Source organism: Ranitomeya imitator, chromosome 1 (genome assembly GCF_032444005.1).
Source record: "Ranitomeya imitator isolate aRanImi1 chromosome 1, aRanImi1.pri, whole genome shotgun sequence".
NCBI lineage: Eukaryota > Metazoa > Chordata > Amphibia > Anura > Dendrobatidae > Ranitomeya > Ranitomeya imitator.
Window position 1 is genome coordinate 768,970,417 of NC_091282.1, and position 25,578 is coordinate 768,995,994.

At 47.1% G+C, this 25,578-nt stretch overlaps 2 protein-coding genes across 3 annotated transcripts in view; one reads left to right on the forward strand and one right to left on the reverse strand.

Moving 5' to 3' along the window:
- DLST (dihydrolipoamide S-succinyltransferase) overlaps positions 1-5,142 on the forward strand; it is a 31,461-nt gene extending 26,319 nt beyond the window's left edge. Inside the window, exons 6-15 of the mRNA XM_069735742.1 lie at positions 969-1,024; positions 1,102-1,213; positions 1,619-1,753; positions 1,857-1,936; positions 2,009-2,106; positions 2,180-2,310; positions 2,389-2,462; positions 2,599-2,682; positions 3,745-3,912; positions 4,455-5,142. Coding sequence (XP_069591843.1) covers positions 969-1,024; positions 1,102-1,213; positions 1,619-1,753; positions 1,857-1,936; positions 2,009-2,106; positions 2,180-2,310; positions 2,389-2,462; positions 2,599-2,682; positions 3,745-3,912; positions 4,455-4,589 — 1,073 coding nt within the window. The 3' untranslated portion in view covers positions 4,590-5,142. The remainder of the gene's footprint in view (positions 1-968; positions 1,025-1,101; positions 1,214-1,618; positions 1,754-1,856; positions 1,937-2,008; positions 2,107-2,179; positions 2,311-2,388; positions 2,463-2,598; positions 2,683-3,744; positions 3,913-4,454) is intronic.
- A 2-nt stretch (positions 5,143-5,144) lies between these two features.
- Positions 5,145-25,578, reverse strand: part of RPS6KL1 (ribosomal protein S6 kinase like 1) — a 61,114-nt gene continuing 40,680 nt past the window's right edge. The window contains exons 4-14 of one of the 2 annotated variants that reach the window (XM_069735744.1): positions 16,366-16,558; positions 8,677-8,926; positions 8,483-8,607; positions 8,239-8,331; positions 8,095-8,142; positions 6,890-7,022; positions 6,565-6,810; positions 6,398-6,487; positions 6,240-6,322; positions 6,073-6,168; positions 5,145-5,898 (exon numbers count right to left, since the gene is read on the reverse strand). In XM_069735744.1, the coding sequence (XP_069591845.1) occupies positions 5,791-5,898; positions 6,073-6,168; positions 6,240-6,322; positions 6,398-6,487; positions 6,565-6,810; positions 6,890-7,022; positions 8,095-8,142; positions 8,239-8,331; positions 8,483-8,607; positions 8,677-8,893 (1,239 nt within the window). In that variant the 5' untranslated portion in view covers positions 8,894-8,926; positions 16,366-16,558 and the 3' untranslated portion in view covers positions 5,145-5,790. Of the gene's footprint in view, positions 5,899-6,072; positions 6,169-6,239; positions 6,323-6,397; positions 6,488-6,564; positions 6,811-6,889; positions 7,023-8,094; positions 8,143-8,238; positions 8,332-8,482; positions 8,927-16,365; positions 16,559-25,578 lie in introns of those variants that run through there. The other variant, XM_069735743.1, reaches the window with a different exon arrangement.

The following is a 25,578-nucleotide window of genomic DNA, read 5'->3' on the forward strand; positions in this document are numbered from 1 at the left end:
TGCTACTAAACTTTTATGCCCTTTTAAAGGGAATCTGTCAGCTGTTTTGGCCGATATAAGATGCGGCCACTGCCTTTTAGGGCTTATCTCCAGCATTCATTAATGCTGTAGATAAGCCCCCGGTCCCACCTGCAAGATAAGAAAAATAAGTTTTTATACTTGCCGGGGGGCAGGGAGGTGTCGGTGCGCTACGGTACAGTCCGATGGGTGTCGCAGGTTCAGGTCTGGCGCCTCCCATCTTCTTATGATCTCCGCCCTCCTGTTGCTTTATGGCTCCCCGACATCGCGCTCCTGCGCAGGCGTACTTATCTGCCCTGTTGAGGCCTCTCTGACCTTTCCCAGCCCCTGCACACTGCAGTACTTTGCTCTACCCTCAACAGGGCAGATAAGTACACCTGCGCAGGAGCGCGATGCCGGGGAGCCATAAAGCAACAGGAGAGCGGCATCGCAAGAAGATGGGAGGCGCCAGACTTGCGAAACCCATCGGACCGGACCGCCACCCCGGGTGAGTATAATAAAACTAATTTTTCTTATCTTGCAGGTCAGATCAGGGGCTTATCTACAACATTATAGAATGCTGTAGAAAAGCCCTGAAAGGCAATGGCTGCATGTTAGATCGGCCAAAACTGCTGACGGATTCGCTTTAACATCCTAACAAAAGAAAATTGTTTAAATAATGAGGCAGGTGTAAATTAGACACATGGAAAATGTTATTTATTATTTTGTACAGCATAACTAACTCGTTTAAGAATATAAAATTTAACATTTCAAAGTTCTTCAAAATTTTCACAGAAATTTCAATTTTTTCACAATCTCGAAGCCCTGGGAAATGTTGAAGCTCCAGAGTTATTACCACATAAAGTGACGTCGGTCAGATTTAAAAAAAAATTTGACCTGATCGTTCAGGTCAAAATAGGTTTGGTCACTAAGGGGGTTGAGACTTCCACTAACGCCCTTCTCTGCCACAGCGGTTGGGGACTCGGTGGCTGAAGATGAAGTCGTTTGTGAAATTGAGACTGACAAGGTAATTATCCACTAACTTCAGCCCTTTCCCAAGCTGTGGCTACTTTATGAGGCTCTAACCTCTCATTTTTCTCTTAGACATCGGTACAAGTTCCAGCCCCGTCTGCAGGAGTGATCGAAGCTCTGCTGGTGCCTGATGGAGGCAAGGTGGAGGGTGGCACCCCACTGTTTGTCCTAAGGAAATCTGGAGGTACCTGCAGTCCTTGGTTCCCCTCTCCTAAATGCTCCCTTCTCTACCCCATCCTCCTTCCTTGTCTCTACACTCTTTGCTCTACCACCACCACCCATCCTTGGCTACCTCCTCATCTTTTGACTTCCCTATGCTCCCTGCTCTTCCCTTAACCTCCATCCTTGACTCCCCTCGCCTTTGCTCTCCCTGCTCCTCAGTCCTTGGATCCCCTATGCTCCATGATCCTCCCATGCGCTCCCAGCAGCACCCCCATTCTCCATCCTTGGCTCCCCTCTCCACCCCTGCTCTCCCCCTCTCCACCCCTGCTCTCCCCCTCTCCACCCCTGCTCTCCCCCTCTCCACCCCTGCTCTCCCCCTCTTCACCCCACCATGTGTAACCCCAACCATATGTACTGTCTTACTCAGCTGCTCCCAAGGCTAAACCTACGGAAACTGCAGGCCCTCCAGCTGCTGCCCAACCATCTGCCCCTGCTGCACCAATTCCCACTGTTATCCCTCCTGTGCCACCAGTGTCAGCGCAGCCATTGGGGACTAAGCCTGGTGAGTGAGTGTCCCTGCCCCTGGTCAGTTCAAGTGCACTTTTGGATTGGTTGTGGAGGAGATGCTTTTTTGGGGCCAAACTTCTACCATTCTCTGTTCTCAGTGTCTGCAGTAAAGCCGTCGTCTTCTCCTCCCACCTCGCCCCCTGGTGCCATGTCTGCCGGAGCTCGTGCTGAGCACAGGGTAAGTGAGTGCCCAGGTCACTAATGCCGTGTGCAGTGAGACTTTGTTCTCAGTCTGACCCTTCCAACCCAGGTCAAGATGAATCGAATGCGACAGAGAATTGCACAGAGGCTGAAGGAGGCGCAGAACACCTGTGCAATGCTCACCACCTTCAACGAGGTGGACATGAGGTGAGTGCCCCTATTGTGGTCCGGGAAAGGGGGCTCTGGGGCCTCAGTCTCATGCTGCTGATCTGCGTTGTAGTAATATCCAGCAGATGAGGTCTCTCCACAAAGATGCCTTCCTGAAGAAGCACAGCCTGAAGCTCGGCTTCATGTCTGCCTTTGTTAAGGCTGCCGCCTTTGCCCTCCAGGACCAGCCTGCTGTCAATGCGGGTGAGTATCTGCTCAGTGTGTGTCCACTGGAGCCTTCGCCTTCCAAGCCTGGTAGCACTGATCTCCGCTCTCTTGTAGTGATTGATGATTCAGCCAAGGAGATTGTGTACAGGGACTACATCGATATCAGCGTGGCCGTCTCCACTCCCAGGGTACGTGACCCCTCTACCGTCTTCTGATTCTCTCTTTTTGTGCCTCTTCTTATTCATTGTCTTTCTCTTTTGTTTTTCTTTGCAATGGCTGTTTTGTACTGAGTGTCCTTTTCTTTCTGGCCTCTTATCTCATCAGGGTCTTGTGGTTCCGGTCCTGAGGAATGTGGAGTCCATGAACTTTGCAGATATTGAACGGACAATTGCTGAGCTTGGAGAAAAGGTGATGAGCAGCACCCCTCACCCCGCCCCAATGACTAAAACCCCCAAATTGCAAGAGTGATGTTAGTTTCGATAATGGACAGATCTGTGCTGCTAATCACACACCGACTCTAGAGGTACCTTCACACTCAGCGACGCTGCAGCGATACCGACAACGATGTCGATCGCTGCAGCGTCGCTGGAGAGCTGTCACACAGACAGCTCTCCAGCGACCAACGATGCCGGTAACCAGGGTAAACATCGGGTTACTAAGCGCAGGGCCGTGCTTAGTAACCCAATGTTTACCCTGGTTACCAGCATAAAAGTAAAAAAAACAAACACTACATACTTACCTTCCGCTGTCTGTCCCTGGCGCTGTGCTTTCCTGCACTGACTGTGAGCACAGCGGCCGGAAAGAAGAGTGGTGACGTCACCGCTGTGCTTTCCGGCTGGCCGGCGCTCAGCCAGTGCAGAGAAGCACAGCGCCGGAGAGGACAGACACCGGAATGTAAGTATGTAGTGTTTGTTTTTTTTACTTTTACGATGGTAACCAGGGTAAACATCGGGTTACTGAGCGTGGCCCTGCGCTTAGTAACCCGATGTTTACCCTGGTTACCATTGAAGACATCGCTGAATCGGCGTCACACACGCCGATTCGGCGTCACACACGCCGATTCAGCGATGTCTGCAGGGAGTCCAGCGACGAAATAAAGTGCTGGACTTTCTGCAGCGACCAACGACATCACAGCAGGATCCTGATCGCTGCTGTGTGTCAAACTGAACGATATCGCTAGCCAGGACGCTGCAACGTCACGGATCGCTAGCGATATCGTACAGTGTGAAGGTACCTTAGGTGAATGCCGGGTAGCAGGTGGTGGTACAGTGGAGATCTGATCTGTGTATTTTCAGGGATGGGTGGGAACACCGCTGCAAATGCAATAGTCCACTGAGGTGTGGGTGTTGGGCTGCATATGTTTTGCTTTGGGAGCAAGGGGAGATGGTAAAACAGGCATGCCTCCACCCACCATACCTGTATTCAGGCCCATGTGCCTGTCTCATAGTGGACGATGCTTATTTCCATCAGGCACGGAAGAATGAGCTGGCCATAGAAGACATGGATGGGGGGACATTCACCATCAGCAATGGAGGAGTGTTTGGATCTTTATTCGGAACCCCAATCATCAACCCCCCCCAGTCTGCTATACTAGGGATGCACGGCATCTTCGAGCGTCCTGTGGCCGTGGCCGGAAAGGTGAGTGTACAGAGACTGCACTGTGTGAGCTGTATACCTAGTGCATCCCACGAGATGGGCACATAGTGGCCCTCCGATGCTTGGTGCATCCTGCGAGATGGTCGTGTAGTGGCCCCCGGTGCTTGATGCATCCTGCGAGATGGTCGCGTAGTGGCCCCCCGGTGCTGGATGCATCCTGTGAGATCGGCGCGTAATGGCCCCCGATGCTTGGTGCATCCTGCTATATGGCCGCGTAGTGGCGACTTGGTGCATTCTGTGAGATGGCCGCGTAGTGGCCTCTGGTGATTGATGCATCCAGCAAGATGGCCACGCAGTGGCCCCCGGTGCTTGGTGCATCCTGCGACATGGGTGCATAGTGGTCCCCGTGCTTGATGCAACCGGTGAGATAGGTGCTCCCATTTGCTAATGGGGAGCTGTGTAGCAAGTGCTGGTGCATCCAGGAAGATGGGCTCAGAGTCTTCTCCGCTGCTCTGTGACGTCCTTTTTTGGCAGGTAAGGTTTTGTCCTTGTTACTTCCTTCACCATCTGCTCTTGTCCTGCAGGTTGAGGTGCGTCCTATGATGTATGTGGCTCTGACCTACGATCACCGGCTGATTGATGGGAGAGAAGCTGTACTATTCCTACGCAAAATCAAGTCAGTAGTGGAGGATCCACGTGTCCTGCTGCTAGACCTCTGAGCGCTGTGCTGCCTTTGTCGGCGTATAAGGATGATCTCGAGGGGACACTAAGGACAGACTCTTTCCTCTTGCACCCTGAGGCTCGACCTTTCTCTATGACTTTCTCCAGCTGCAGACACTCAGAATTCACGAGACATCGTAACTTGACCATGGGGCCAGCGGCCATTGCTTGTGTCTCTGGACGCACCAGGTGACACTATCTTGACTAGCCACAAGTAGAAGCTGCCAGCCCCATTATAATGTGCTGATGTCTGGTGGATTGTAGGTTCCTGCTGCTACAGGATGTTCTGCTGCTTGTATTCTTGCAGGCCCTGAACCCTCAAACTGCTCCTGAATGCCACCATTCTATTTATGTCTGCCGAATGAGTGAGCTGCATCAGAATCTTTCTAGTTTTGGTATCGCCTTGACGCTGGGTCCTGGCATCTTCACCTGCAGGCACAACTATTAACTATTGGTCCTGGCACCACCAGTGTCGCCCCAGGCACAGCTCATTATTTAAAGACTTTTTGATTTTACAGGAATATAAAATAAATGCCCTTAAATATAAACCCAGTACGATGAGATGGAGGATTACTGTCCTGCAGATGCTGCAAAGGCCAGGTGTGCTTGTGCCAGAGCAACAGATGACTAGTGATTAGCAATATCTTGACTCTCATTAGGAGAAAAATTAAGTAGAACGCGAGACACTGCAGTCAGCACCGTCCTCACTGGTGGTTTGTAATTTCACTTTTAAGACTGAATGCTCACAACGCCGACTACCAATACACAGACCACTCTAGATTTGGTACTTTATTGATCAAGTGACAGGTAGTATCTGGCTGCGACATCCGCCTTCTAGTTGGCTCTGACATCATGGCGACATCAGTCTGCTCATTGGCTGTGACATCGCAGCACCATCTGCCTACTCGTTGGCTGTGACATCCACCTGCTCGTTGGCTGTAACCTCACGGCAACATCAGTTTGCTCGTTGGCTGTGACATCACAGCGCCATCCACCTGCTCATTGGCTGTGACATCATGGCGACATCTGCCTGCTCCAAGGTAACTATGACCTCATTGGCTGAGATATCCTGGCGGTAACTATGACCTCATTGGCTGTGACATCATGTGCCCTTTTATGGAGTAGTTTGGTTTTTATTATAAGGTGCTCATTGGGCATGACATGCAGGCATGTGCCTCAAGGCTACGTGACTTCCACCCCTTAGAGCAGCTTGCTCCAAACTATGTCCTTGAAGAAAGGGTGGGATTTAATCCTTTGTGCGCCTCCCGGACCACCACCGAGTCGCTTGTTTGGATCACAATCGAGTAGCTGAAATTAGGACAGAGAATCTTAGAGACATTGACATGGAGGAAGAATGTGACCCCAGAAAATAGGTTCCCAACACAAGAGACAGAAGGGCAAATGCTGAACATGACATTGGGGCGGATGGTAGGCCTCGTACCGCCTTTCGGCTTGCAATCTCGTACATCAGGATGTACTCACCGCTCTCAGCAGAGACATGGCATCTACACTTAGATGTTCAGGGAAGGGGATTTCCATCTGATTAAAGACTCCTGGCGTCAGCGTCTTGTAAAGAGGCTGCAGAGAGACAGTCAGCCATCACTGCCAGGTAACCAAACATTGAAGAGAAGAAGCTGTCATGTTCTCACCTGTCCACACATCATCTCATAGAGCAGCGCTCCCAAACTCCACCAGTCACAGGCCTCGTCCACTGAACCCACCCCAAGGACCTCTGCGAAACGGAGGAAATGCTTAAGACCCTCACACGAAGGTGTCAATGTCAGGTGCTTACAAAACAGGCGCTTACCTGGCGCCACGTACAGCTGCTCTGCAGCATCGGGACAACAGCCACGGTCAACCTCTCGCCACTGGCCGAAGTAGGTCAGGAGCACATCCCCTGTACAGACAAAAATTGCATTAAACCCAAATCCTACCATGCTGCCGTATGGGCTCTTGGACGGATCATTCACTCACCATTGTCTCTCAATAGCAGATTGCGGGGATTTAGATCTTTGCACAAAATTCCTTCTTGGTGAAGAGTATCCAGTGCTAATATCACCTGTGCACCCCAAAGTCTGACCTGTGACTCTGGCACCCAATGGACTGAGTCATCTGATGTGTGTCGGTGACTGATAGAACTGTGAGTTTGGCTCATGGTGGACTCTTCAGGGTCTGCACCTAGAGTCTGGAATTTCTTAAGATGTCCCCACAGCCGTCCTCCTGTAGGAATGGAGCAAAGAACGGAAGAGGCGATCGCACGGACAAATGTAGGAAGTCTGCGTGTTACTAAGAGCCTGACCTGGAACATGCTGCAGCCGCAAATACAGAGAATCTTCCCCAACGTAAAACTTCTGTAGCTCAACCATGTAAGGAACGCTCTGCGGGATAATGGTAACTGCTCCGTGTCCACAACGACCTGACTTCATCAGAGACTACAGAGAAAGCAAAGGGGCAGCAATGGGTGGTTGGGCCCATGTGTGGGTCGCTTATGAGCGATGTGACTTGTATGGCAAGGCTAAGTGTTGTCAATCCCTGTATGGCGAAGATGGGCAGCAGGATCCACTTGTGCAGCAGGGACAAGGAGAGGTGGTGAGACTTGCGGGGTACAGGCAGGATGGGCTGTGGGACCCGCTTGTAGGAAAGGACAGAGATGAGAGGCAGAACCCACTTGTACGGAAGTACCATTGCAGCCCCTTGTGAAGCAGGGAATAGATGGTAGGCTATGCAGTATTGGTCATGGACTCTGTCAGTCACGGGCGGGCGGTAGGATTTCAAGGCAGGGATGAGTGGTGGTACCTGCTTCTGTATAAGGCAGGAATGGGTGTTGGGACCGATGTGGCAAGGATAGGGATTGGTGGTGCGATCTGTATGGCAGGGACAGCAGGACTCGTGTTGCAGGAATGGGCGGTGGGATCAGTTAGTTGGGCTGTGGAACTTACTTGTAGGCAAGGAGCAGTGATGGGTGGTGGGGGCACACTTGTGGGGCAGGTATGAGCTGTGTGACCTGGATGCCAGGATCTGCATGTGGAAACTACGGTGCAGAGACCCTATGGGTGGTGGGGCAGGTATGTATGGCAGTGTCCGCTTGAGTTATGGAGATGGGCGGTGGGAACAGCAATAGGTGGTAGGCTCAGTGTGGCAGGCTCACGGATGGGCAGTGGGACTTGTATGGCAGAGACTGTGATGGGCAGCAGGACCTAATTTTTTCTGAGTCGTCTGTGGGTCTTTCGTGTTGAAAGGTCAGCGATGGGCAAAGATTCCTGCTTGTGGACAAGGGGCTTCGTTCGGCAGTGGCCCCTGCCTTTAGGTTCTGTGTGGTCAGGAATGGGTAGGAAGATCCCCTGTGTGGCGAGGATGGGCGGGGGTACCCACTTGTGTGGTAGAGGCAATCAGCTGCAGGTTACAACGGAAACACAAGACCTTTTGTCTTTAGTGGGGGTCTTATTAGCAGAACGCGTTCCCCATATCTGTCCCTGATGGATGATGAGAGTTGTTGTATGTTACCTTTAGAATAAACTTTGTTCCTGAGGTCGGGTCATACACCAACTGCACCTAAACCGTTATAGGAGAATGGAGCAGCGTGAGAGGTGGACAGGGCTGAATGAGCAAGTGTGATTACCCCACAAAGTGTGTCCTCAATAAACGTACCTTATCGATAACCTGTAGGACCTGACAGCTTTTCAGGTTCTCCACTGCAGCACTCAGGAGGCGGATGGGTCGGAACCGGAGGCTGCTGTAACCCTACAATAGAAAAGAGACTATGGCTGACCCCAGAGGAATGGCAGCACGTTCACAGGGGCAGCAGCTTCTGGGGTCTCATTTTTGGCATTTATCTGTAAAGTTTGACATGCGCCCCCCCCCAACCCCCCACACTGCTTAACGGTGCCCCCACCTCTGCTGCACCAGCATTATTTCCTAGAGGTCTTTGTAGGTGGCAGTTGAAGATTTCTTCAGCTCGTTTTAGGTACTGCGAGATCTTGCGTTTCACGGCATCGCGTCGCTCTCTGCTGGGGTCCACTAAAGAGCAAATGACAAGGATAAGGGAGCTGTCAGACTGGGGGGAAAAGAGCAGAAACCAGCCCTGACCTGTCACCCCGCTCAGGAGCAGCTCCACCCCGTGCTTGTAGTGACTGAACGCCGCTTCGTACTCCTCGTTGGCATCTCGCTCCTGCGCCACGTGCAGCTGCCTGGCCGCATCCACCAGGTAATCCCGCTTCAATGTTGCCTTTGAACTTAGATTGTGTTCAGTGATTCCCATAAACCCAATGTGATACTGCGAACACAGATCCCGGTCACTGCACATCGCCCCCCACAGCGTGATGGCCGAAGAAGTGTCCTGTAAAGTGCAAACAAGGGAGTGACTTTGCACACATGTATGAAATTGACAATAATGATCAGGTTTTAGCAAAAAAGTGCTCACCAAAAACGAATACCTTTTAAATACAGTATATCTTAATTTTAACCAAAAACAGACCCCGCAAATAAACTAAAGTACGCATTTACCAGGCTAGAAAATAGGTAAAAAGTCAATACAATGGTATGTTATGGGAGCCACGATAAAACCTTATCCCTGATAATCCCTAGAACGCCCCTACCTTACCGCAGAGGTTGGCAGCCTACCTTGAACTCAAATTGGCACCCCCGCTCAACGATGACGCCTCTGCTCAATGATGGCTACCCCTAGACTCACTCTGTAATTTCCTTCATGTTTAAGATGTACCAAAACAGCTATCCAAGATAACCAGAGACTATGTCTGGTCTTTTCACCAGAGCTAAACTGACATTGGATACCAGTACAGAAACAGAGTGATAGAGGCACAAAGAAAGGATGGGTGGGGATTGGAGGATTTTATAGGCGCTTAAAGATGATAGTGACAAATCCCAGAGTAGGACCACTGTCCAAGACAAAAATGCTATAGAGTGTATCACCTAAACACCATTTGAACGAACTAAAGGCAGATCCCTGCCAAAAAGAAATGTAATAAATAAACAGCAGATCAAATCATTTCTGGGATTACCGATGGGGCTTTAATCTAGCATAGCTAGCCCTCAGGTGTCCCTAATCAATTGTCCATGCCTTGCCACAGAGGTTGGCACCCTAGCTTGTACGCAATATGGCGCCCCTGCTCAACGGTTGCTTACCCTCACTTCCCCTATATACTCTACTTTCAACTATTTGTTTAGTCAAGAAAACGAGGGGAGTTGGGAAAAGAAAACGGGTGAGAGACATAAGGCACGATGTATGGGAAAATAATTCTGGAAAAAGGGCTAAACTGCATATATAATCCAATAAAAGGGGCCTTGTGGTCATTTAACTTGGCTATGAAATTGCACTATGCCCTAAAGTGCCCAAATCCTGAAATTGTGGTAAATAGCATCAATCTAATATATAAATCTGAATGTGTGTGTGTATATGTATGTATGTCCGGGATTGGCATCTGCACCGTCGCAGCTACAGCCACAAAATTTTGCACAGTCACACGTCTGGACCCCGAGAGCATCATAGGCTATGTTGTGAGGCGAAATTTTAACCCTGCGCGTTCCAATTCACCAAACAATTTTGCCCCTATCTACATAATGGGGAAAAAAGTGAAAGGAAAAGTGTTGGAGGCGTCGCAGCTACAGCCACAAAATTTTGCACAGTCACACGTCTGGACCCTGAGAGCGTCATAGGCTATGTTGTGAGGTGAAATTTTAACCCCGTGCTTTCCAATTCACCAAACAATTTTGCCCCTATCTACATAATGGGAAAAAATGAAAGGAAAAGTGTAGTAGGCAAATTGACAGCTGCCAGATGTGAACAAGGGGGACTTAAAGAATGAGAGTGATGGCGCCAAAGAGTATATACCGTACAGTCGCTAAGGTGGGGCCCCGACATGGGATACTCACCACACACGGGGATATGAACACACACAATATGCGCCACACACTACCACGTGCTTGAACACATATCACCCTCAGCACACATTTCACCACACATACACCAACCTCGCCACATAAAAGTCGAAACACAAAAGTCGCCACTCAAAACTCGCCACGCGCAGAACTCGCCACATGCAAAAACTAGGCTCTTGCAAAACTCGCCACAAGTGCAAAACTCATCTCATGGAAAACTCGCCACACGCAAAACTTGCACACGCGGAAAAATTGCCACATGCACAAAAGTTGCAACACATGCAAAAGTTGCCTCACACAAAACTTGCACATACTCAAAAGGCACCACACATAAAACTCGCCATGCGCAAAACTTGCTGCACACAACTTGCTACACTAACCTGTCACATGAAACTCGACACAAAAAGTTGCTACACGCATGTTGCCACACAACTCATCTCACAAAAGTCGCTACATGCATGTCGCCACACACAACTCAACACACACAACTTGACAAACGAAACTCGCCCTAAAACGCACACAAGTCTGGTATTATCCTTCAAAAATAAAAATCTGATTAATAAGCAGACAAACTACAACAAATATACCATATAGGAAATACGGCAGCTGTCAGTCACATGACCTGTCTATTATGTGTATGTGTGAGCTAATATATACTGCCAGGGGGAGGGCTTCCTGTTGGCTGGGGATTTATCAGGCTGCCAATTTAGCTTACAAATACTGAGGTAAAAATACTGAGCAAATAACGTGTGAACAAGGTCTAATACAGGAGGAGATGACACACAGGTATATACTATATACAGGGGAGATGACACAGATATATACTATATACAGCAGAGATGACACAGGTATATACTATATAGAGGAGGAGATGAGATACAGGTATATATATATATATATACAGGAGGAGATGATATACAGGAGGAGATGACACCTAGGTATATACTATATACAGGAGCAGATGACCTACAGGTATATACTATATACAGGAGGAGATGACATACAGGTATATGCTATATATAGAAGATGACATGCAGGTATATACTATATACAGGAGGAGATGACACACAGATATATACTATATACAGGGAGATGACACAGGTATATACTATATACAGGAGGAGATGACATACAGGTATATACTATATATAGAAGGAGATGACATTAGGTAAATACTATATATAGGGGAGATGACACAGCAGGTATATACTATATACAGGGGAGATGACATACAGGTATATACTATATACAGGAGATGACATACAGATGTATACTATATATAAGGGAGATGACAAACATGTATATACTGAGGTGATGAGGTGAAAATGAAAAGGTGTGAGTGCAAAATGAGAGGAGTGAGGAAAAATAGTGGAGTGATCAGAAAATGACAGATGTGAGGTTGAAATGACAAGTGTTAGGGGGGAATGAGAGGCGTGAGGGAGAAAATTAGAGATGTGAGGGGGAAAATGAAAGATGTGATTGGGAAAATGAGAGGCGTGATGGGAAAATAAGAGAAGTGAGGTGCTATAACTAACCACAGATATTTACTATGCCCAGGCAACGCCGGGCTCTTCAGCTAGTGTTATATATAACTTTATCACATGGCAACTGCCATTTTAACAGCCTATGGTTATATATCCTATAGGAAAGGTTTTCAAAGTCAGACCAAAACACATAACTTATTGCACTGTGCCCAGAAGAAACACCTTGTCAAATGAAGTGAATGAATCAAAAAGGCTTATCTGTTATTCATTAAAGATGTTGCAACAGCCTCAACGCGGTTCCCTCCCATGCTAAGAGTTCAGCAGGAGGCAAATGGAACCATCAGTGTCAGAAGATTCACGACATCAAAAATCAAAGGCAATCAGGCTGCCTTTGATTTCTGATGTCTTGAATCTTCTGACACATAAGTCTTCTGACTACTGCAATGAATACATAACTTGCAAAAAGGAGGAACGCAGCAGCACTCTGTAGAAACCAATACACATGCGAACACAAAATCTTTTATAATTGCTGAGTAAACTGTAATAAAAAGTAAAAGAAAATGTAAAAAAAATTACAATAGTGAAGGTTCGTAGCGCATAAACTGGCCAATTCATGTGAGCTCATGAACCGCGATAAGGTGACACTTCTCTGATGGGTCCTATCATGTAATAAATGCTTATCTTGTGCTATAAAAGTCTACACTGTGTGCATGCAAGTTGTGTTTTAATCACATGATACTTTTTATATATATTGTCCTACTCCAAGCTGTTCAGGCTTGATAGCCAACTACCAATTAAGTAAATCAGGTGCTGTGCATCTCTGTAATGAGGAGGGGTGTTGTCTAATGACATCAAAACACTATATAAGGTGTGCTTAATTATTAGGCAACTTCCTTTCCTTTGGCAAAATGGGTCAGAAGAGAGATTTGACAGGCTCTGAAAAGCACAAAATTGTGAGATGTCTTGCAGAGGGAGGCAGCAGTCTTGAAATTGCCAAACTTTTGAAGCATGATCACCGAACAAACAAGCATTTCATGGCAAATAGCCAACAGGGTCGCAAGAAGCGTGTTGGGCAAAAAAGGCGCAAAATAACTGCCCATAAATTGAGGAAAATCAAGTGTCAAGATGCCATTTGCCACCAGTTTTGCCATATTACAGACCTGCAACCGTTACTGGAGTAACAAAAAGCACAAGATGTGCAATACTCAGGGACATGGCCAAGGTAAGGAAGGCTGAAAAACGACCACCTTTGAACAAGAAACAGAAGATAAAACGTCAAGACTGGGCCAAGAAATATCTTAAGACTGACTTTTCAAATGTTTTATGGACTGATGAAATGAGTGACTCTTGATGGGCCAGAGGCTGGATCAGTAAAGGGCAGAAAGCTCCACTCCGACTCAGACGCCAGCAAGGTGGAGGTGGGGTACTGGTATGGGCTGGTATCATCAAAGATGAACTTGTGGGACCTTTTCGGGTTGAGGATGGAGTGAAGTTCAACTCCTAGCCCTACTGCCAGTGTCTGGAAGGCAACTTCTTCAAGCAGTGGTACATGAAGAAGTCAGTATTGTTCAAGAAAAACCTGATTTTCATGCAGGACAATGCTCCATCACATGCCTCCAACTACTCCACAGCATGGCTGGCCAGTAAAGGTCTCAAAGAAGAAAAAATGACATGGACCCATTGTTCACCTGATCTGAACTCCATAGAGAACCTGTGGTCCCTCATAAAATGTGAGATCTACAGGGAGGGAAAACAGTCCACCTCTCGGAACAGTGTCTGGGAGACTGTGGTGGCTGCTGCACGCAATCTTGATCGGAAACAGATCAAGCAACTGACAGAATCTATGGATGGAAGGCTGTTGGTGTCATCATAAAAGAAAGGTGGCTATATTGGTCACTAATTTTGGGGGGTTTTGTTTTTGCATGTCAGAAATGTTTATTTCTAAATTTTGTGCAGTTATATTGGTTTACCTGGTGCAAATAAACAAGTGAGATGGGAATATATTTGGTTTTTATTAGGTTGTCTGCACAGTAAGAGTTACCTGCACTAACAGATATCCTCCTAAGGCTAGGTTCACATTGCGTTCAGTGTCTCCATTTAACGGACTACATTACACCGCGGCATAACGCGGTGTAACGTAGTCTGTTAAAGGCGCCATTGAATGCAATGTCGGATGCATCACTAGCGCACGCCCACAATGGGCGTGCGCTAGCGATGCGTCCGACATTGAGTGACGGACCCGAGACATGGGCTGCAGCGTTTCCGGGGCCGTCTCCGCTAGCGCAGATGGAGCTAGCAGATGCTCCATCTGCACTAGCGCTGTGCAAAGTCGGCACTTGCGTCAGCGCAGTCCGTTTAACGTATGCGTTGAACGGACTGCACTAACACAATGTGAACCTAGCCTAAGATAGCCAAAACCAAAAAAAAATACTCCAACTTCCAAAAATACTAAGCTTTGATATTTCTGAGTCTTTTGGGATGATTGAGAACATACCGTATATACTCGAGTATAAGCCGAGATATTCAGCCCAAATTTTTGGGCTGAAAGTGCCCCTCTTGGCTTATACTCGAGTTACGATGGGTGGCAGGGTCGGCGGGTGAGGGGGGGAGAGGTCTGAGGCATACTTACCTAGTCCCGGCGATCCTGGCGCTCCCCCTGCCGTCCCATGGTCTTCAGGTGCCGCAGCTCTTCCCCTCTTCAGCGGTCACGTGGGACCGCTCATTAGAAAAATGAATATGGACTCCACTCCCATAGGGGCGGAGCCGCATATTCATTTCTCTAAGCGGTAACGGTGACCGCTGATAGAGGAAGAGGCTGCGGCACCGAAGACCAGCTGTCCGGGGGAAGGAGCGGGACGCCGGGAGCAGGTAAGTATCGCATATTCACCTGTCCACGTTCCACACGCCGGGCGCCGCTCCATCTCCCCAGCGTCTCTCTGCTCTGACTGTGCAGGTCAGAGGGCGGGATGACGCATATAGTGTGCGCGGCGCCCTCTGCCAATAGACATGCGAACACAAAATCTATAATAATTGCTGAGCAAACTAATAAAAAGTTAAAAAAAAAATACAAAAGTGAAGGTTCTTAGCCCATAAATTGGCCAATTTTTTACTTTTTATTACAGTTTACTCGGCAATAATCATAATAAATAATAATAATCTTTATTTTTATATAGCGCTAACATATTCCGCAGCGCTTTACAGTTTTGCACACATTATCATCACTGTCCCGATGAGGCTCACAATCTACAATCCCTATCAGTATGTCTTTGGAATGTGGGAGGAAGCCGGAGTGCCCGGAGGAAACCCACGCAAACACGGAGAGAACATACAAACTCTTTGCAGATGTTGTCCTGGGTGGGATTCGAACCCAGGACCCCAGCGCTGCAAGGCTGCAGTGCTATCCACTGAGCCACTGTGCTGCCCATAATAATGATAGATTTTGTGTTTGCATGTGTATTCGTCTCAACAGAGTGCTGCTGTGTTCCTCCTTTTTGCAAGTTCTGTATTCATTGCAGTAGGCACCTGTTCATACTATATGGAGGTGCAGGTTAGGTTTTTTGTTCTATACAGAATAGGTACACTGGACGCTGCCATCACTTATTGCTTACCGATCACACATTGCATGCTGCCCTCGCACATGCGTCACACGCTGCTCACGCACACTGCTCACGCGTCGCATGCTGCCCTTGCACACTATTCACACATGCTGCGCCACTTATTGCTTACCGATCACACATCGCATGCTGCGCTCACACATCTCATGTCGAATTCTGTCCTCACATATCACACTCCGCTTACACGTCGCAAGCTGCCCTTGCACACCACTTACACGTCGCGCGTTGCACACAGATCAAACATTGCACTACGCCCTCGCACCTAACTCACATCGAACTCTGCCCTTGCACACAAATCACACATCGCACTCCGCCCTCGCACACAAATCACATCCCGCCCTTGCACACGAATCACACTCTGCCCTTGCACACAAATCACACATCGCACGCTGCTCTCGCACACAGATCACACACCGCCCTCGCACAGCGTTCACTCCGCCCTCGCACACAGATCGCACGCCGCCCTCGCTCACAGATCACACGCCGCCCTCGCACACATCACACACCGCCCTTTGCACACAGATTACACATCGCACGCCGCCCTCCGCACACAGATTACACATCGCACTCCGCACACAGATCACACATCGCCCTCGCACATAGATCACACATCGCACGCCGCACTCGCACACCGATCACACATCGCACGCCGCCCTCGCACACAGATCAAACATCGTACGCCGCCCTTGCACACAGATCACACATCGCACGCCGCCCTTGCACACAGATCACACATCGCACGCCGCCCTCGCACACAGATCACACATCATAGGCACACATACCTCGGCCTCTCAGGATGGATCAGGCGTGTAGCAGCGGTGGCCGCTCCTTGCTCTCTGCTCATCAGATGAATGAGGTCAGTTGTCATCCAATCAGAGAGTATCCGCCTCCTCACATCCTGAGCTCCACATCTCCTCTGCCTACAACTCCCATCAGCAGCAGCAACCAGCGGAATCCAAGACCAGGGAGGATGATCTGTAAATCATGCAGACAAGTGTTAACTACACATGGCCACAAAACACACGTACGTTATACACACACTGATACAAATGCTACACACAGACTGACACTATACCCACATACTGATACATATGCTACACACAGACTGACACACTATACACAAACTGATATATAAGCTACACACACTGACACACTATACACAGACATTGATACGTACATTATACACACATTGAAACACTACACAGACATTGATACGTACGTTATACACACATTGAAACACTACACAGACGTTGATACGTACATTATACACACACTACACAGACTTTGATACATACGTTATACACACACACTGATACATATGCTACACACAAATACACTATACAGACTCTGATATGTACATTATACACACTCCTACATATGCTACACCCATGGACTGACACAGTATACACACACTGTTACATACACACACACTGATATGCTACACCCACTGGCACAACACTATACACAGACACGGAAACGATTGTGAAAAACTGATGCAACGGATCTGTTTTTTCTCCAGATCTGACTAGCTGATCCAGCTAATTGGATCCTAAAAAAATCGGAGCATGCTCAGTTTTAAAAAACGGAATCCGTCGCCGGATTTGTCATTTGATGGATTCGGCGCCATAGGCTTCCATTCTATCATACGATGGATGGTGACTGATCCGTCACTGTCCGTTTTTTCAACGGATACAAAAAAATGTTCCTATGTCCGTTTTCTCCGGTCATCGGATTAACAATTTTCGACAGATCCAGCAAAAAAACGGATGAAACGTGAGGCCATCCGTCGCTAATACAAGGCTATGAGAAAAGCGGATCTGGTGGCATCATTCGCCGGATCTGTTTTTTTCAAAATTTGACGGATTGTGACTGATGGCAAAAAACTGATGTGTGAGAGGGGCCTTATACACACACTGATACATACGCTACACTATACACAGACAACTGATACATACGCTACACTATACACAGACACTGATACGTACATTATGCACACACTGATATATACACTGTACACACACACACACACTGATACATACAAAGTGAGGGCATCAGGACTCTGCTCTAGAGACAGCAAGGGCATCAAGATCCTGCTGTAGCTGGAGCAAATTCCTAATGTCTTTGCTGTTCCTGTAGCAGATTCCTGATGTCTTTGCTTTCTTTGAAGCAAAGATATCAGGAATGTGCTCCAGAGACAGAAGGGCATCAATAAACTGCTTTAGAGACAACAAGGAAATCAGTATTCTGCTCTGGAGTCAGAAAGTGCATCAGAACTCTGATCTAGAGACAGCAAGATCAGGAATCTACTACAGAGACAGTGAGGACATCATGACTCTGATTCAAAGACGAGGAGAACATCAGAAGTCTGCTCCAGAGACAGGAAGACATCAGAAATTTGCTCAGGGACCAGAGGGCATCAGAAATCTGTTTCAGAGACAGGAGGGCATCAAAACTTTGCTCCAGAGACAGTGATGACATGAGAAATTTTCTCCAGAGACGACATTATTATTATTATTATTATACATTTTTATAGCGCCATTTATTCCATGGCGCTTTACATGTGAATACGGGGCAAATATAGACAAATACATTAAACATGAGCAGATAACAAGGCACACGAGTACATAAGGAGGGAGGACCCTGCCCGCGAGGGCTCACAGTCTGCAGGGGGTGGGTGAGGATACACTAGGAGAGGGAAGAGCTGGCTGTACGGCTGTTCAGTAGGTTGAGGATCACTGCAGGCTGTAGGCTTGTCGGAAGAGATGAGTCTTCAGGTTCTTTTTGAATGTTTCTATGGTAGGCGCAAGTCTGATGTGTTGGGGTAGAGAGTTCCAGAGTATGGGGGAAGCACGGGAGAAGTCTTGGATGCGGTTATGGGAAGAAGAGATGAGAGGGGAGTAGAGAAGGAGGTCTTGGGAGGATCGGAGGTCGCGTGTAGGTAGGTACCGGGAGACCATGTCACAGATGTATGGAGGAGACAGGTTGTGGATGGCTTTGTATGTCAGTGTGAGGGTTTTGAACTGGAGTCTCTGGGCGATAGGAAGCCAGTGAAGGGCTTGACACAGGGGAGAGGCTGGGGAATAGCGGGGGGACAGGTGGATTAGTCGGGCAGCAGAGTGTAGGATGGATTGGAGTGGTGCCAGAGTGCTAGAGGGGAGTCCAGAGAGTAGGAGGTTGCAGTAGTCGAGGCGGGAGATGATAAGGGCATGCACTAGCGTTTTTGCAGTGTTGCGGTCAAGGAAAGCACGGATCCGGGAAATATTTTTGAGTTTGAGACGACAGGAGGAGGCAAGGGCTTGGATATGTGGCTTGAAAGAGAGGGCAGAGTCGAGGATCACCCCGAGGCACCGGGCGTGTGGGACTGGGGATAGTGAGCAGCCATTGACATTGATGGATAGGTCTGGTGGAGGGGTAGAGTGAGATGGGGGAAAGATGATGAATTCTGTTTTGTCCATGTTCAGTTGTAGAAAGCGAGCAGAAAAGAAGGCTGAAATGGCAGACAGACAGTGCGGGATTTTGGTAAGCAAGGAGGAGAGGTCAGGTCCGGAGAGGTAGATCTGCGTGTCGTCAGCGTAGAGATGGTACTGCATACCGTGGGATTCTATGAGCTGTCCCAGGCCGAAAGTGTAGACATCAGGAATCTTCTCCAGACAGGAGGACGTCAGGAATCTGCTCCATAGACAATGAAGTCCAGATGCGTATCTTGGGTGCCAGGCGCAGTCAGGCCGCCTAATGTGGCGGTCCGAAGTGTCTTCCCTGGCAGCTGCATTCTGGCGCACCCCGGACTGGGAGTCGGCAGTTCTCTGAGTCGGCTGTCAAGCTGACAGCCGGCACATAGAAGCTGTAGCGCGCCGGCTCCCTGTGTTCAATTGTACTCGCGTCCAGACGCGAGTACAATTGAGGCTCTGACCGTTGCCTCAGAGCGATGCCAGCAGCGTGATCAGGTCATGTGAACAGGTCATGTGATCACACTGGTGACTTCACTCGCCGGCGACCAGAAGCACGTAGAGCATCGGTGGTAAGTGCTCCACTCTGGAGCTGAAGAAACCGAAGATTAAATGTGGGGGTAGATTTACTCTGTGAGTAGGATTCTGTGGGGGAAGATTTACTCTATGGGAATTTATTCAGTGAGGGGAAGATTTATTCTGTGAGGATTTATTTTGTGTGGGGGAAGATTTATTTTATGGGGAGGGATTTACTCTTTGGGGGGATTTATTCTGAGGGGAAGATTTATTTTGTGGGGAGAGATTTATTCTGAGGAGGATTCTGTGGGGGAAAGATTTAGTGTAACACAAGTTTGGGGGGCAGGAAAAGGAAAGGTACAGACAATATAGAAAATGGGAAAGATTTGAAACCACAGTATGAGGGGCAAGTGGGGACATGTATGGGGGATGGGTGTAGACACAGTATGGGGAGTGGGAGATTGGAGCAGACACAGAACGGGGTGATGGTTGAAGACACAGTATGAGGAGTCAGAGGGATTTGTGAGGAGACAGTATGGTTAGCAGGGGGATGTGACGGAAGACTTTCGGTTTCTTCCCCATTATCCCGTAGAATGTAAGTCCGCAAGGAAAAGGTCCTCTCCCCTCTGTACCAGTTTGTCATTGTAAATTTGTTTACTGTAAACGATATCTATAACTCTGTACGTAACCCCTTTCTCATGTACAGCACCATGGAATTAATGGTGCTATATAAATATAATAATAATAATAATAAAGACAGCATGAGGAGACTATTGAGGGGAATAATGTGATGAGACAGTATGGTGAAGGAGTGTGAGTGGGCACAGAATAAAGACTAGTGTGGTGGGGTAGCATGGGGAAAAGTGTAAGATCACAGCCATGGAGGGGGAGTATGTAAGGAGCCACAGTATAGACACTGGGCCCTATGGGGGGACACAGAGTGAAGAGCCCCAATATAGAAAGGAGAGGGCAGTGTGGCGGGCATGTACCATAAGAGGGACAGTGTGGGGGTTATATTGTGCAGAAAATGTAGTGGCCAATTATTTATTCAGAGGCTCAGCATACAGCAGATATTTTTAGTCGGGAGCTTTATAATGACACTGCTTTAACCCCTTCACCCCAAAGCCTGTTTTCACCTAAGTGACAGGGCCAATTTTTACAATTCTGACCACTGTCACTTTATGAGGTCATAACTCTGAAACGCTTCAACGGATCCTGGTGATTCTGACATTGTTTTCTCGTGACATATTGTACTTCATGATAGTGGTAAAACTTCTTCGATATGACTTGCATTTATTAGTGAAAAAAACAAAAATTTGTTGGAAATTATGAAAATTTAGCAATTTTCAAACTCTTAGTTTTTACGCCCTTAAATTAGAGAGTTACATCACATAATATAGTTAATAAACAACATTTCCCACATGTCTGCTTTACATCAGCACAATTTTGGAAACATAATTTTTTTTTGTTAGGACGTTATAAGGGTTAAAAGTTGACCAGCGATTTCTCATTTTTGCAACAAAATTTGCAAAACCATTTTTTTACGGACCACCTCACACTTAAAGTGACTTTGAGGGGTCTATATGACAGAAAATGCCCAAAAGTGACACCATTCTAAAAACTGCACCCCTCAAGGTACTCAAAACCACATTCAAAAAGTTTATTAACCCTTCAGGTGCTTCACAGGAATTTTTTGAATGTTTAAAAAAATTTAACATTTAACTTTTTTTTCACAAAATTTTTACTTCAGGTCCAATTTGTTTCATTTTACCAAGGGTAACAGGAGAAATTGGACCACAAAAGTCGTTGTACAATTTGTCCTGAGTACGCCGATACCCCATATGTGGGGGTAAACCACTGTTTGGGCACATGGCAGAGCTCGGAAGGGAAGGAGCACCATTTGACTTTTCAATGCAAGATTTGCTGGAATTGAGATTGGAGCCCATGTCACGATTGGAGAGCCCCTGATGTGCCTAAACAGTGGAAACCCCCCACAAGTGACACCATTTTGCAAAGTAGACCCCCTAAGGAACTAATCTATTTGTGTGGTGAGCACTTTGAACCTCCAAGTGCTTCACAGAAGTTTATAATGTAGAGCCGTAAAAAAAATGTATATTAATTTTCACAAAAAATGATCTTTTTGCCCCCAATTTTTTTTTTCCCAAGGGTAACAGGAGAAATTGGACCACAAATGTTATTGTCCAATTTGTCCTGAGTACGCTGATACCCCACATGTGGGGGGGAACCACCGTTTGAGTGCATGGCAGAGCTCGGAAGGGAAGGAGCACCGTTTGAAATGCAGACTTAGATGGAATGGACTGCAGGTGTCATGTTGCATTTGCAGAGCCCCTGATGTACCTAAACAGTAGAAACCCACCACAAGTGACCCCATATTGGAAGCTAGACCCCCCCAAGGAACTTATCTAGATGTGTTGTGAGAGCTTTGAACCAACAAGTGTTTCACTACAGTTTATAACGCAGAGCCGTGAAAATAAAAAATTTTTTTTTTTCCACGAAAATGATATTTTATCCCCTATGTTTTTATTTTCCCAAGGGTAACAGGACAAATTGGACCCCAAAAGTTGTTGTCCAACTTGTCCTGAGAACGCTGATACCCCATATGTTGGGGGGAACCACTGTTTGGGCACACAGGAGAACGCGGAAGGGAAGTAGCACTGTTTTACTTTTTCAAAGCAGAATTGGCTGGAATTGAGATCGGACGCCATGTCGCATTTGGAGAGCCCCTGATGTGCCTAAACAGTGGAAACCCCCAATTATAACTGAAACCCTAACCCCAACCCTAGCCCTAACCCTAGCCCTAATGGGAAAATGGAAATAAATACATTTTTTTACATTTTATTATTTTTCCCTAAGTAAGGGGGTGATGAAGGGGGGTTTGATTTACCTTTATAGCGTTTTTTTGGCGGATTTTTATGATTGGCAGCTGTCACACACTAAAAGACGCTTTTTATTGCAAAAAATAGTTTTTGCATCACCACATTTTGAGAGCTATAATTTATCCATATTTTGGTCCACAGAGTCATGTGAGATCTTGTTTTTTGCGGGACGAGTTGACGTTTTTATTGGTAACATTTTCGGGCAGATGACATTTTTTGATCGCTTTTTATTCCGATTTTTGGGAGGCGGAATGAACAAAAACCAGCAATTCCTGAATTTCTTTTAGGGGGGGCGTTTATACCGTTCCACGTGTGGTAAAATGGATAAAGCAGTTTTATTCTTCAGGTCAGTACGATTACAGCGACACCTCATTTATGTAATTTTTTTTATGTTTTGGGCTTTTACACAATAAAAACTATTTTATATAAAAAAATAATTGTTTTTGCATCGCATTATTCTGAGAGCTATAACTTTTTTATTTTTCTGCTGATGATGCTGTATGGCGGCTTTTTTTTTGCGGGACAACATGACGTTTTCAGCGGTACCATGGTTATTTATATCCGTCGTTTTGATCGCGTGTTATTCCACTTTTTGTTCGCCTGTATGATAAATAAAAAACAAGGCAAAAAACATTTTTTTTGCGGTGTTCACTAAAGGGGTTAACTAGTGGGATAGTTTTATAGAGCGGGTCGTTACGGACGCGGCGATACCAAATATGTGTACATTTATTGTTTTTTAATTTACATAAATAAATGGATTTATTGGGAAATGTTTTTGTTTTTTTTATTTGGGGATTTTTTTATTTTTTTTTTACACATTCTATTTTTTTTTTTTTTTACTTTCTAACATTGTCCCAGGGTGGGACATCTCTGTATTAGATCAGATCGTTGATCTGACACTGTGCATATGCAGTTTTCTATGCAGAGACTGTGTGTTTCCTAGGAAGCTTTTTAGGGCTAAAATGGCTGAAAATACCCTACCCCTAACCCTACCCCTAACCCTACCCCTAACCCTACCCCTAACCCTACCCCTACCCCTATTCTAACCTTAGTGAAAAAAAAAAAAAAATTCTTAATTTTTTTTATTGTCCCTACCAATGGGGGTGACAAAGTGGGGGGGGGGGTGTCATTTACTATTTTTTTATTTTGATCACTGAGATAGGTTATATCTCAGTGATCAAAATGCACTTTGGAGCGAATCTGCCGGCCGGCAGATTCGGCGGGCGCACTGCGCATGCGCCCGCCATTTTGCAAGATGGCGGCGCCCAGGGAGAAGACGGCCGGATGGACACCGGGACGCCGGGTAAGTATAAGGGGGGGAGATTAGGGCACGGGGGGGGCATCGGAGCACGGGGGGGGGGCATCAGAGCACTGGGGGGCGGGATCGGAGCACTGGGGGGCAGCCACACTCCGCCCACGCACTTCCGCCCGCTGCCCCGCACTTCCTGCTGCAGCGGTTCTGCACATCAAATCGCAGTAAAACCCGCAGATATATTTTTGATCTGCGGGTTTTACTGCGATTTTGACCTCACAATGGAGGTCTATGGGTGCAGAACCGCTGCGGTTCAGGAAAAAGAAGTGACATGCTCCTTCTTTTTTGCCGCAGCTATTCTGCGCGGCTTTTTAAACGAAATTACGGATCATGTGCACAGCAGTGACTGTTTTCCATAGGGTTACATTGTTATGTACCCTGCATGGAAAACAGCTGCGGAACCGCAGCGGCAAAACCGCTGCGGTTCCGCAGTAAAAAACGCACTGTGTGAACATGGCCTAAGAATTCAGAAGCCTGCAGTCATTTAGAGGGACAGCAGACTTTCATCTCAAACCTCTTATTTATAAAATAAAGCCTTGTAGCCAATCCTAAGGCTATGTGCACACGTTCAGGATTTCTTGCAGAAAATTCCTGAGAATTCCGGACATTTTCTGCAAGAAATCCGCAAGAAAACCGCATGCGTTTTTGACGCGGTTTTGATGCGTTTTTTCCGGACACTTCCCAATGCATTTTGGAGTGGGAAATCCGCAAAAAAACCGGAAAATTAATGAACATGCTGCGTTTTTTGCCGCGATGCATTTTTTTTCACGGAAAAAAACGCATCATGTGCACAAAACATGCGGAATTCATGCGGTTTTATAGCGTTTTTATTGGGAAAAACCGCGGAAAAAAACGCAACGTGTGAACACAGCCTAACAGTGTGTAATATACTCACTGTCATGATATAGCTCTGCTCGCTGTTCCAGCATTTCACTCATGCGATGTTCATGCTTATGATCATGTGACAACGAGCTTCTCTTCCTGCTTTCAGCTTTCCACCGGATATTGCGAGAATTAGGGAGAGCAGCTAGTTGGCATGTGACTGTAAGTTAGGGCAGCACGGTGGCTCAATGGTTACAGCATTGGGGTCCTGGGTTCAATTCCCACCATGGACAACATCTTCAAGGAGTTTATATGTTCTCCCCATGTTTGCGTGGGTTTAATCTTTGGTTTCCTCGCACACTCCAAAGACCTACTGATAGGGAATCTAGATTGTGAGCCCCATTGGAGATAGCGATGTCTGTAAAGTGTTCCGGAATAAGATAGCACTATATAAGCAAAGCATAATAAATAAAGTGTTCAAATCGCCTATGTGTTTGGGGAGGGAGCGCCAAATGGAATTCATGCCTCAGGTGCCAGAAAACCTAGATACACCTCTGGCGAGGGCATCTGGAATTTGCTCCGGAGACAGCGAGACCATGAGAAATCTGTTCCAAAGACAACATGGGCATCAGAAATCAGTTCCAGAGATAGCAAAGACATCTGGAATCTTCTCCAGAGACAGCATGGACATCAAGAATCTTCTAGAGAGACAGCATGAACATCAGAAATCTGCTCCAGAGACAGGAGGGCATTAGAAATCTGCTCCAGAGACAGCAAGGGCATCGTGACTATGCTTCAGAAACAGTGCCGATATCAGAAATCTGCTCCAGATACCACAAGGACATAAGGAATCTGCCCCAGAGACAGCATGGACATCAATAATTTGCTTCAGAGACAAGAGGGCATCCAGGAATCTGCTTCAGAGACAGCGAGGGCATCAAGAATTTGCTCCAGAAACTGCAAGGGCATCATGACTCTGATCTATAGACAGCGAGGGTATCA